The 13,481-nt window shown below is 27.5% G+C and overlaps 1 protein-coding gene across 1 annotated transcript in view; it reads left to right on the top strand.

Annotated features, from left to right (window-relative positions):
- LOC123293808 (neurogenic locus Notch protein) overlaps positions 1–13,481 on the top strand; it is a 216,959-nt gene that overhangs the window by 162,193 nt on the left and 41,285 nt on the right. The window contains exon 5 of the mRNA XM_044874742.1: positions 7,262–7,395. Within this exon, the coding sequence (XP_044730677.1) occupies positions 7,262–7,395 (134 nt within the window). The remainder of the gene's footprint in view (positions 1–7,261; positions 7,396–13,481) is intronic.

Here is a 13,481-nt window from a genome sequence, read left to right on the forward strand (position 1 = left end):
AAATCAAATTTTGCGGTTAAGAATCAGAATTTGCCACAATAAGCATGTGTTTCTATTAAAAAAAGCGAAATTCACAATGTTTTCATTCCCTTCGAAAATAAAACGCCCCGCATTTTACGACTCTTTTCAGTTCTAGTCCGTTCTTGAAATATTATTAAATTAAACTTCATTGTCTAATCATGATATCGCCAAATCATATTTCGAGTAGGTAGTACAAAAGTTATGATCAGCAGAAGAGTCTAAATCAATTCTGAAAATTTTATGGGGGTTGCCCGATTAGGGGGGGGGGAGGTTCATCTCAATTCTACTTTATAATCTATTTCATTAAAATCGCACCAACTTAAACATTATAATTGTTATTACCTACTATAACTTTCCATTGTGATGAGTATACTTGAAACGATTATCTATGCCCGAGAAATAAGAACTACTTATCCACTCATTTTGCGTAGAATAAATAGTTTATTACCGCACGCATTTTCTTGGCCAAATTACTGTCAAAATCTAAACAAATAATAAGTTACTTTAGTAACTTCTTTAATGTTCTACTTTTCTCAATAACTTTTACAAATTTTAAACTATAATTACTTACTGTTTATTTTCACATTTAAGGCGCAAATAAAGTTTTGTACGATATACGCGCGATAACCGATTAGTAACGTAGATACTTCTGCGATTACCACCTCCAAGCTTCGCACGTGATGTGTAAATTTCGCATGAGTACATTAATAATACTCTTATGCCACTTTTATCATAAATTATTTATTACTATTTAACTGGTGCAATTTTAATGGCATAGAGTAGGACATCGTGACTTTTGACAGGGCCATGTATCACCTTTTTCTGTGGAAAAAAAGTAAATGAAATGAAATTTGGCAAAGAATTGTTGCCCGTATCGTTCCTTTCGATCAGTCTTTTTCCCATTGGAATGTCTTTAAAACTAATCTAACAAGTGTTGCGTGTCATTATTCAAAGTTCGTGAGTACAATAAGCTCGATTTATTTTCTTTAAACAAACCAATAAATTATTTCCACATGACGCCAATCTTCTGCTTTCAAAAAATAACAATTTATAGCTTCCATAACTCATTAAGACCTTATTAAAATAAATAAAAAATTCAAAAATTATTATACAATTTTAAAAAGAATTCATCTCAAATATTTCATGGTAACATTTTAGACAAAGATATTTTTCATTTCATTAAAAAAAATTAATAGTGACAAGTTTCGATTATTTAAATAAAGTATGGTGTTTTTTGTATACGAAAATTTACTATTACGTTAATATCGACATAATGTTTTTAAAAACCGGATCTCATTATTTTTAAATAAGTATCAATAAATTGGTTAATTTATATACGATATTAAAAAAAATCTACACACCCACCATTTTATCTAAATTTCTCCCACATTTAGTTAAAATTTTCTAAAAATTCTATTTAATGTTTGTTTTTTTATTTTTCGTTAATTTATTCATTAATTAAAAATAGATAAAAAATATTTTTTTATTATATTTATTTAGTGCCTAATGTGTGTTTTTCTACCTTGCATAGCTTTAACATACGATAATTAATGAACAACTTTGTAGTGTTTTACGTTAAAATCAATTATTTTTATTCAGTGAATATTTTAACATAATATTTAATAATTTTTAGGATTCAATTACTCCGAATATAAATTAAATAGTTTCCAAATGTCTTAAAAATTGGTTTTAGTTATTCTCTTTATATTATAAATGCGAAAGTAAGCATGTTTGTTTGTTTATTTGTTTGTTTGTTACGTTTTCACGCTAAATCTAGCGAATGATTTTTAATGAAACTGTACAGCAATATAGCTCATACTTCAGAATAACACATGAGATATAATTTATAAAAATGTATTAATAAAAAAAAAAAAAAATTTAAATTAATTTAATTAGATATTACCAAAAATTACAGATTTCTGTAAAAGTAGTCATTTGACATTACTATAAATTACAGATTTCTTTAAAAATAGTCAATATCAAATATATCATGGCCATCTTTTTTGATATACTCAATGAATAATGTATTTTACCTGTATAAAACAATCCTTTCTCCAAAGCGAAGCGGGTGGGAATCACTCTACTTTTTACATATTAACAAATAAAATTTACAAAATTAAAAGACCCACGACAAATGTTTTTTAGCTATGTTTCACTTTTTACAAAGCTAAAAACACTCTGCATTAAATTATCTTTTTTCCTTATACCCTTTACCAAACTGAAACTATTTTGAAGATCATCGCCTCATTTTTAGTTTTTTCGAGTACGTAACCCTAAAACCTATTTTTTAATGCGCATTTTATGCTGTACAATGCATCTACTTTTTTATATATTTTTTAAAATTGAGAAACACTAACAGGATAATATGAATCTGTCATTATTTACAGTCGAAAATTCCGAAAATTGTAGACATGCTTTTTATGTGTAACTACAGAACCCTTATACAATCATTTATTCATAAGATGACCGATTTTTCTTAAGTTTTGAATTGATATGTAAAATAATTTTATTTTTATTTAAACAACAAAATATTTTACATATTTTTTCAATAAAATATATTAATTTTAAATTATTTTTTAAATGAATTTCATTACCAAATATTCTTTTTTTTAATATTACTTTCCTATATATGTACAGCATTTATGTGTCATATTTACGATAAGATCGATAATTTACGATAATGTCGTTCTACTGGATATTTGTTTATATATATATATAAATATTAATATTCAAAATACATTTACAAAATATCTCTGTTGGAAGTTTTTCAATTATAAGGTAGAAGTGTTTTTAAACTTCTTTTTATTAATGAAAATCAAAGTCAATGTCATTTGAAGAAGGTTAGTTATAGACTTTTAGATTCACATGTTGATAAGATGATAGGTTTTCTTAGAGAAGGAAATTTTAATCTACAATTAGCTTTAACTCCTAGCTATACAATTCTGAAAAATACTTACTTATAATCAAATCTCAGACAAATTTACTGGGTCAGGAATGCTGGAAAGTTGAAAAAGCGGTGTTTTTATGCGAAGACTGAGATCAACTCTCGAATTAAATAACATCGATTCGTCTAATAAACAACCGTAGACATACAAAATTCAAATTGACGGGAACTGCTGAAGTTATCCAAATGTAGCGGGTGGAAATAGTTATCCACCGTGTTCTATAAACGTTTTAAAAGGAATTTTCAATTCACCTCCATTCCTAACTGTTCGATACAATACAGAAGTGTGTTCAAGGAAAATGTAACCAAAAATCATTTATTGAAACGATTTTTGATAATATTTCTGACTGCATCACGTTTATTTTCATTCCATAAATTGCCGTGTCTCGTTTATTTTATTAAATTGATTGTTCGTTCATTGGCTTAACAAAAGCATATACTGTTACTAGCTGTTAATTGTCGACTTCGTTAAAAAATTTCCTAGTCCCCTTTTTCTTAGATAGTCTTCAGTTTCAGAGCTCATGGAATATATTTCCAGTTCAACATCAATTAACCTCTTCATTGAGCTTCCCAAATAGCTCACTAATCTTGAAACAAAATTTCAGCTGGATTCCTCACCCCTTGGCACTCATTCCCTCTACAAATACCTAAATATAGTCTCATTATTATTGTTATTAAAAAGTGTCTCTGATCTGATCAATATTTTTTACAAGGAATCTCACATAAATTTTTTTTTTTGCATCATTAATGATTCACCCTGTCTTTTTACAAAAACTTATCACATCTTAAGTTTCTGAAGATGATACAATGAAGAAACGAAACGTTCCAATTAATCTGTTATAATTTTTAATATTGTGCAACTATAAAGGTTAGGTTGTTAGGTTATTAGGCTGTCCACGAAGGACACACTCAGGCTATAGAGGCTGAGTGCACCTCCTTCATGCATATACCATGCACTACACCAACCCATTACAACTATTAATTAAATTAATTCGGGAATCGAACCCTCTACCCTAGGCATACGGCGGACGGAATTGGTTACGCCTTAACCAACTGAGTTACCAGTTACCAAAAACAAAACATATGCGTTAAATCGTAGATTTAAGTTGCAAAATTTTCAACAAAATTAATTTATGTTCATATTCGAGTTAAACTCAAGGAAATAATCATGAAAACAATTGTGAAATTAATAAAAAATAAAACATAAAGATATTTACCACCTGAGTAATATTTTACATCTAAAATGTCATGATTATATTATTCAAAATGATTCAAAAGATTATATTCTTTCTTTTTTTTTTTTTACAAAATACAAAAAGAACCTGTACTCTTAAAAGATTTTCAACGGATTATATTATTTATATGGGTTGCAATTTGATTCATATAATCACGCACTTGGTTATAGTAAGAGCAGCGTACATACCCACATGTGTGTACACTTCTTTCTTACCTTTGTTTATTTTATAAATCTTTTTTTTTTTTTAAATGTATACTAAATAAATAAAAAATTCTTTGTCATTTCATGATGAAGAAAAAAAAACCAGTTTTATGGTCGAATCGGAGAGAAAAATATTTAAGTCAGTGATCTTTAACAAAAATATATTTTTTTGGAAATAAGTTTTTTGAAAAATTGGTTTGAAATATGTAAAAGCGTAAAATTTACAAATATGCCATGATGATTACATTCTGAATTTATGGACATTATATTACAATTTATCAAAGATTGTTATGACCATTTTGAAAATGATTTACAGAACATTTTTGTTGACAAAAATTCTAATATTGTGACAAACAAATAACTAACTATTAAACTAAATACGGTACTTTTTGGCTTGATTGTTAATAAAATTTAATATTCAACGATTTATATAAAACGAGTTTCTATATTATAGCTCACGTAGTGTCAGATTAGCCCATGCCGGGGTCCCTAGGCGATGCAATTATCTGGGGCCCCTAGGCGATGTGAAAATCTGACAGTGGCGTTTTCTTCTTCGTAAATGACTAAAGCGCCCACTTGTGTGCACTTCTGCCCTTTTTTATACTCTGCGTAAATCACCCGGGACTCCTTGCCCTTGCGGGGCCCTAGGAAGTTTCCTACTCCGCCTAGTGCCTAATAAGCTACTGTGCTTACGAATTGGTTTAAAGTTTCGCTATCAATCAATTTAATTACGGAGTGTAATGAAAGAAACGTGAATTAAAATTCATTTAAGGTTGATTGAATAAAAAAAAATTTTAACAAAAAGAAAACCGATTTCAAAAGAACAACTTTTGTCATGAGGAGATGGACTTACTTGAGCCAGCCTCTCTTTGACGACCTCTCCGACCTGGAGTCCTTTGACGTCAAAGCTCTCCTGCTGTTCTTAAACAGCTCCAAATGGTTCATGGAGTAGTGGTCGGGGATGGGCCAACACTTTTTCGGTATCACAACGGACCCTATGGTCTAAGTGTGTCCCACCCCAGGACAGCCACTCGAACCTAATCTAACCTAACTGTATTTGCTTATCTTTAGCTTTGAACGTTATATATTGGTTTAATTCTTGTAATGATAATGTCTATATCTCTTCTTTGTCTAAACTTAAAGAATTAATTTAAAGTAGCAAATCAAATTAAAAGTCGTTTAATCAGAAATACTAGTTAATAAATTTGTAATGAGTTGGAAATTAATTGAATTAAAAAAAAAAATTAAATAGAAAACATAAAAATAAAATTTTTAATGCCATACATAAAATATAAATAATATTAAAATAATTTTTATTAATCTGTTTTGTTGTAATAAAGCAAGTAGTTAAAAAAAGTGTTTGCAAATTAATTATTTACAAATAGATTATTATTAATAATTAATTATATAATTTTATTTAATGAGAGTTTTTTTTAAATTATTTTTTTAAATTCTGTCAATGATTTATTTATAACTAAATTTTATGTTACAAAACAGAATTTTATCTTTATATTTTATAAATATTAATATAATTTATTGATTTATTATTAATTTAAATTAGTTTTAATAATATCTAATTTAATATATTAATGAGATACATTATTATATTTTGAAATTATTACTATTAAAGTTTTATTGCCACTGTATATTGATAGTATGATATCAGATAGGTCGGTACCTGGTTTTCGACACCATTCATATCAGTAATTCAGAATTGTTACAAAACGAAAGAATTTAATAAATGTAGATTAGTCATTCTTCTTTGAATTTATATAATATTGAATTTAATACGAATCTGAAACAAGGCCGAAAAATCTTATCTACAAATATGTTTGTCTCGCCCTATTTCAATTTTTTAACTTCCCAGCATAGGAAGTTATTGTAACTTCCCAGTATTCGCATCGTGCGTGAGTTTTATTGGAGGCGTTTCCATGGTAACGATACACTACTTTAATTATAGAATTGTCTAGATGCATATATTACTCACAGTATTCGTTGTGTGCGTAGTCATGGTGGGGATAATAAAATCGATGCCAGCGCTTTAAGTGAAAAATTTTGGAGATAAAGTGGGCTGTTATGACTAATTTGCAATTATTTACATGTTAATGATATAGAAACTGTCAAATTAAAATGATTGAAAAACACTAATTAATTAAACTTAATGCATTAAAAATTGTGAAAATAAGAAATCAAATTGTACAAATATTATTTTTCAAATGTTAATTATCGTAATTATTTATTTAAATTTGTGAAACAAGAATATTAAATTTTAAATGTAAGTTTTCAATGCAATCCACACAATTATATATGCATCCATTAATTCTATAATTAAAGTAGTGTATCGTTGTCATGGAAACGAAATTCACGCTCGGAGCGAATAGGAAGTTATTGGTAAATGGTTTTCGAAATTTTCAACATATCTTTACGTTTCATGAACAGGTGCTTTACAAACTCAACAAAATTTAACCGAATACCAATCATGTATTATTCGATTTATTATTCAACCTCGAAAAATCAAATTTCGTAATCTATTCCGCATCATTTTTCGTCCCCTTTCTTTCTAGGTTCATTGAGATATCACTTGTACTATCAAAAACTGCAAGAAAATTTCTTTTTAGAATTTTATTCTCAGTATCACTTTGCCCTCTGTATAAAAGATAGGTGGCGATTTTAAGTTTTTTTTTTTTCAAAAATTATTAAGATTATTATTATAATACTTTAAAGTATACATATTTAGCAATAAGCGACAACTGTGGAGTGCAAATAAAATAAATTAATATGAAAAATTATCTTTAAGAATAATTAATGGATGTTCATAATACATACTTTAATATTTTGTGTTTTTGTTTCTGTTTTAGATGTGTTTGCGATGCGGGCTATACAGGCAGAGATTGTGAAACGGCATATATTCCATGTAAACCAAGTCCATGTCAAAATGGTGGACAGTGTCGTGAAATTGATAAATTAAGATACGAATGTGATTGTCCAACTGGTAAGTGTTTGATGATTTTTATCTACAAATTGAAAATGTTTAAAAAAGAAATTTCATAGAGTTAAAATCAATTAATTACAATTTTTAAATAATTATTGGTGTCACAATGTTTGAAATGTTGTCATAAATCTACTGGTGCATTATTGGTAGAAATACCTTGAGGCGTTACTTTCGGGAAATTTGCAGTGAATTAATCAATGTTTTAAAAATTGTATGATTTGAATATTTAATTTTATTGTGAGAAGAATAGGCGTTCAAAATTCACCTGACCGAAATTAATTCTTTATCATTATCTTAGGGTTAGGGTTGGGATGACGAACAAATAGGCACGCCACCGATCATAAAGTTTACTATGAAGTATCATATTACGCCAGTGATTTTACGAACGCGCACTCGTTGTTATTGTAGTTACATAGTAGACGAATCCGCTAGTCAAAAAAGCGAACCAGAGTAAAATGAACTAATAATTATACCCAGAGCGCTATAAGTTACTTATAAGTTACGGCTGCAAATTTCATTGCTCGGCATAGTAATACTTTTTAAGAGTAAAAGTTTTTGAATGAAGCCTGGTTAGCATGCACACTCTCACTTTTTGATGATTCCGAAAATAAAGCTTAGATAATTATGCACATCAAAGATACTCCTCTACCTAAAAATACAATCAAAGAAAGAATGTTAAAACTGGTCGGAAATGTAACAGATCAAAGCACTGACGTCACTAAGTCTGTACGTTTAGCTATTTTTGCTCGATATAGCGTACGAAACGTCTTTAAGGAAGAATTAATTGCAAATATCAATAATCACGAGTCAAAATTATTTGACTTCATTAAGCAATTCTTAGAAAAAATAGCACGTTGATAGATAAAGGTTTGCAGTCCCTGGCCTAGGACATCTTCTATAATAATAGAACCCTACTTTATAGTAAGTAGTTTCTTCGGTGGTGACAAGGTATTATAAAAGCTAGCTAAAACTTTTAAGTTAGCTAGAAGAATAAATCGATTCCTATGAAATACTCATTATCTTCCGGGCGTTTCATGGAAGCATTTACGCAAGTATTCAATCAAATTTCACTGTTCTCTACATATTTCCAATTTTTAAATTTTATTTATGGCAATTTATTTTTATTGTTTCATTAACTTTAAACGAAAGAGTGACATTTTCTTATGTCACTTACATGTGAGTCTTTGATGCCAGTTTTCATTTGTCGAGCTTAATCTGACTACCTAGATTGAATACAAAGTTAAATCTTGAAAGCGGTAGCGATGAATCGCAAACTAGCTACCTGTTCAATAGAATAATGGTACGGAATCCTATAAAATTATTACTCTTAACGAATATCATATTAAATTTTTGTGAGAAAATAACACAAACAATTTTTTTTCAAAATCAACAACACAAATACAAACAATAAACTCATTAAAATGTTTAAAATAATCAGTGAAACAATAAATTTTGTACATAAATATAGGAAATTTTTTGAATATATCTTTTAAATAATATCGATTTCATATAATAATATAATCTTTAAATAAGTACACGACGATTAAATTTTTTTCCTCAATTCACTCAAGTCAAGATTCGTATATTTAAAACAGCACAAAACCATTTATATTTTTGAATAAACACAAGGAATTACTTTAATACGACTTATTTTATTTATAACCAAGAACGGTTTGAAATTTTATTTTCAGTATTAGAAATTAGCATAACGATAATAGAATCTAGGTCTTGGCACAAGCGTAAAAATTTTCCATTAACAATTCATTTAAGCCTATGTAGTTCATTTCAGCCATTTAAAGCTCCATCTTCATCTAGTTCCCAGCATATTGCAGAAAATACTCGAATAAAGTAAATTACTGTCTTTGTAGAATACTTTCGATAATCAAAGAAACTATTTGGTAATTTTAATATGTGTATAAGAAATAAGTTTGTAATTTAAAGTTTTCTCATATTTCCCATGGTTCGAAATAAAATTTGATAATATTTTGTAGCTAACATGTTTTCTTAAAGTTCTCAATAAACAGTTGTTGTATTGAAATTTTGATTCCACGGCGTTTATCCTTAAATTTTATTATAAACTAACTTAAGTCCGCCCGTTTTGTATTACGTGACAAAGCTCTTATGTCTTACGTGACAAACTGTTTTTCCCATTGCTTTCGATATTAATTCATTTTTTTAAAGTGTAAATTTTACATTGAACTGTCACCAATTGACAGATCACGTACTTATACGTCATCATCAGAGAGCGCCAAAAAACTGCGTTTAAATATCTCAAAATTATAATGTATTTTAAATATTTGTTTACACTTAAATACAGCATTTTTAAGCAGTATTTATATATTTTACTTTGTTATAACGGTGTAAACAATGAATTAAAAATATAAAAAAAATGCATGAATATTCCCTATTATTAATTATTATAGAAAATATTGAGTTTTTATAAACCTTAAGATAATTTTTTTTAAATGAAATCGATATTTTATTAGACACGATCTGTAATTTAATTTAGGTCAAATCAATACAGTAGCTCAGTCAAACCAGTAAATCAATACCGAAAACCTATCGTAATAAATATATTTCAAGTTATATTTTTTTTAAATATGTTAGTTAAAGTAAACTAAGCAAGCAATAAGCTAACTTTAACTGAATGTAGTTGTAGCTGATAGCTATGTAAGGTTATAATATATTATTATTAGTTATTGTAGGTGGGGTCTTAAGTATTGTTATAATACCTAGTTATTTAAGACTATTTATAGGTGAAAGTTCATTTCTCTCATTGAAATCAAACCGTCATCATCTTTATCATAATTTCATAAACGCGCACACTAATTCTGTCTCATTCTGTTTCATTGATTTCATTGTTATTGATCTTTGAAAATCGATTGTTGAATGATAAAGATAAAATATAAAATTTTTTTTTCATGTTTTAATAGTAAATATAAAATTATATTATTATTTACCTTAATAGTATACTTTTAGTTTGAATCTTTGAAGTTTAATAGATGTAATTTAGGATTTGTAATTTATTTTGAAACAGCGCTTGTGGCATTGTTATTATCGAATTAGTTTTTGAAAGTTTTTGGTTAAAGGGAATTTGGCTCTTTTCGAAAAAAAAACATTTAGTATTTAGAAATTATCAAAATTACAAAATAGACTAGCAGTTCTTCACCCGCTACACAGAGCAATTTCAACTTTAAAAACCACAATATAGCCCTTACTTTTTCTTTTTATTTCAAAATTTCATGGGTTTTAATTTTTTGTTGGGAAGCCCTATTTTTTTTTAAAGTAAAATACAACCCATTTTATTGGCTTTGACCTTTGAATGTAGCTTTCTACAGAATTTTTTAAATCGGTTAAGAATGTAATGTAAGGAATAATGTTTGATTTAAAAGCTCAAAATTTTTGTATAACCAGACTTTTACTCAAACAATATGTGGTTATAATTTCAGCATAGGTATACGTGCAAAATTTTAAGAAAAAAATCATTGAAAATCGATATACATTGCTCTTGTGGAGAAATCTCAAAAAAAACGACATATTTTGAAAGTTTTTGATAATTTTCACTTGGACCGAATTAAAAAAAACTTTTTACAGAAAGAAAACATATTTGATGAAACAATGACATAGAAAAGAAAAAAAACAAATGTTTCCATCCATATAAGGCATGTGCGAGTAGGGTAGTATTATGGTTGAAATTATTTTTGTCTTATTTTCAACTTTGATGATAAATTTTGTTATAAAAATTGTATATAACACCAATGTGTGGAAGATTTGTATGTAGCTATTGGCTTCGTTTTCTATTCGAGTGTACTTTTCGTCGTGTCTGTGTTCATGCCGAAAAATACTGCATGATTGAATTTCAAAAAATAATGCTGAAACCAAAAAATTTTAATGTATTTTAATTTGAATCTTATTTTAAACTGATACATCAGAAATTATTGTTCGACGAAAAAAAAGAGTAAGAAAATTAGAATTAGAACTAGATCAAAAGGGAAAAAGTCTCGTAAATATTTTTGGTATCAATTCTTTGTTTACCAAATGGCATTACTAAACAGGTAATACTATGTCCTGGAGGAGGAAAAATGTAATGTAACATGAATTTTCAGACAATGAGGAAACCACTGTATTTATTTAAAAATACAGGCAATATTTTTACATAAAGCATGAAATTATTGTGTGAAAATTCAAAAAAATATATTATATAAAATATTTCCTAGAGCGGTGCTAAATGGGAAACTAATACAAAGAATATTTCTATTGAACTGTTTATGTTTGTTCGAAAAAATTTTTTCTTCAAGTATATCTACAACTTTTTAGATTGGATAAAATTATTGTAATAAATACTGCGAGGCGTACGCCTTGAAACAGAACACAATATACACGAAAAAAAATTAATATTTAGAGATGTTAGTAATAATAATGTTCAGTTAGAAATAAGTACCTTTATATAAATCATCTAAAACTACATATACAAAGCTAAAGTCTATTATAAAAGATAGATACATTCATTCTTAAGGTAATTCAATATTTTAAAACAATTTAAATATTCAAAGTATAGTTTTATATATCTAAATAGATACATAAAATTATTTATATTTAAATTTATGTATAAATGTACAGACACAGAATGAAAAAGTTATGTAATGTTTCCATATGGTTGTTTGATGTATCCCAATTACGAATTTATACGGGAATGTATGAGCTACAGTTTTCAAGATATTATAATTATTAGATGATATAGGCCGTTCGAAATGGCACTGAATCTGCAAACAGTCTCTCTCAAACAGTTTCATTTCGTTTAAAACTGCCTATATCATTGAGTGATTTAACATTTTTAACATCACTGCTGGATTTGAAAAAAGCACACTCAAGCGCGAATCGAACCCACAATGTGTTACTTTCCAAACCAAATCTAACCTAATTTTACACCTTCGTTGGTAAAGACATAAAATATTGATGCTATGAAAAAAAAATTGGTATAGGTGTTCATAAAACCACTTAATTAGTCCATTTCCGGTTGTCTGTCTGTCTGTCGTCTATCGTCTGTCCGTCTGTTATCACAATTACTCAAAAACGAAAAGAGATATCAAGCTGAAATTTTTATAGCGTGCTGATGACGTAAAAAATGGTTTCGTAAATGTGGGTCTGTAGGACCCATCTTGTAAACCGTTAGAGATAGAACAAAAGTTTAAATACAAAAATGTTCCTTATAAAAAAATAAACAACTTTTGTTTGAAACATTTTTTCGTAAACATCACTGTTTGTTTAGATAGCCGTGAGAGCGCAAATTATGCGCAAATTATATAGTATGTATTATATGGGTATATCAGTTATATGTATGTATGTGTAATGTGACAGAGTAATCAACACTGTCTATACATGATATTTCAACAAATTACTCAGTCAATTGTTTGTTTTCACTTGTTAAAGATGAAATTTTAATTAAAATATGAATTTTTATAACCAATGGTAGAACCGGTCAGTGTAGATAATATTATTTTAAAAATACCGTCTATTTTTTTATTATGTTGGAAATAGTTGATTTCCTATTACGGTACATTATATTTATATCTACGTAAATAATATTTACATATTCATTATACGAGAGATTTTAATTTAAAATTTTTTCGCAATTAGTCAATTATTATACTCTCAAAAAGCCGCACTATTATTGAAATAATAATAATTCTTTATCAGAGTTTAATCGAAAATGAACTTTTTTTTACACGTAACAGAATTTTTTTAACACAAAGAAAATTATTTTCAAAACTTTATGTACAAAAGATAACTTTATTTTTTAAATTTTTTTTTGAGAATATTCACGTGAGTTATAATTTTATGCTCCAAAAGGACAATATTGAGTTTATATCAAACTACTTACTCATATACGAAAATACATTTAAAAAAAACGCTATTCAACATCTCAAAAAAAAAAAAAAAACGCAAATTCAACAAATGCCAAAGCCATTCATTTTGTTTTCTAGTTTTCCACTCATTAATATTATTTTAACTAAACAGAATGAAATAAAGTTTTAATCTGGCAAGTCCCATGAAAAATAAATTGCATTTTAAAGTTTTTTAGTTTT

This window comes from Chrysoperla carnea, chromosome 2 (genome assembly GCF_905475395.1).
Source record: "Chrysoperla carnea chromosome 2, inChrCarn1.1, whole genome shotgun sequence".
NCBI classification, from domain to species: Eukaryota; Metazoa; Arthropoda; class Insecta; order Neuroptera; family Chrysopidae; genus Chrysoperla; species Chrysoperla carnea.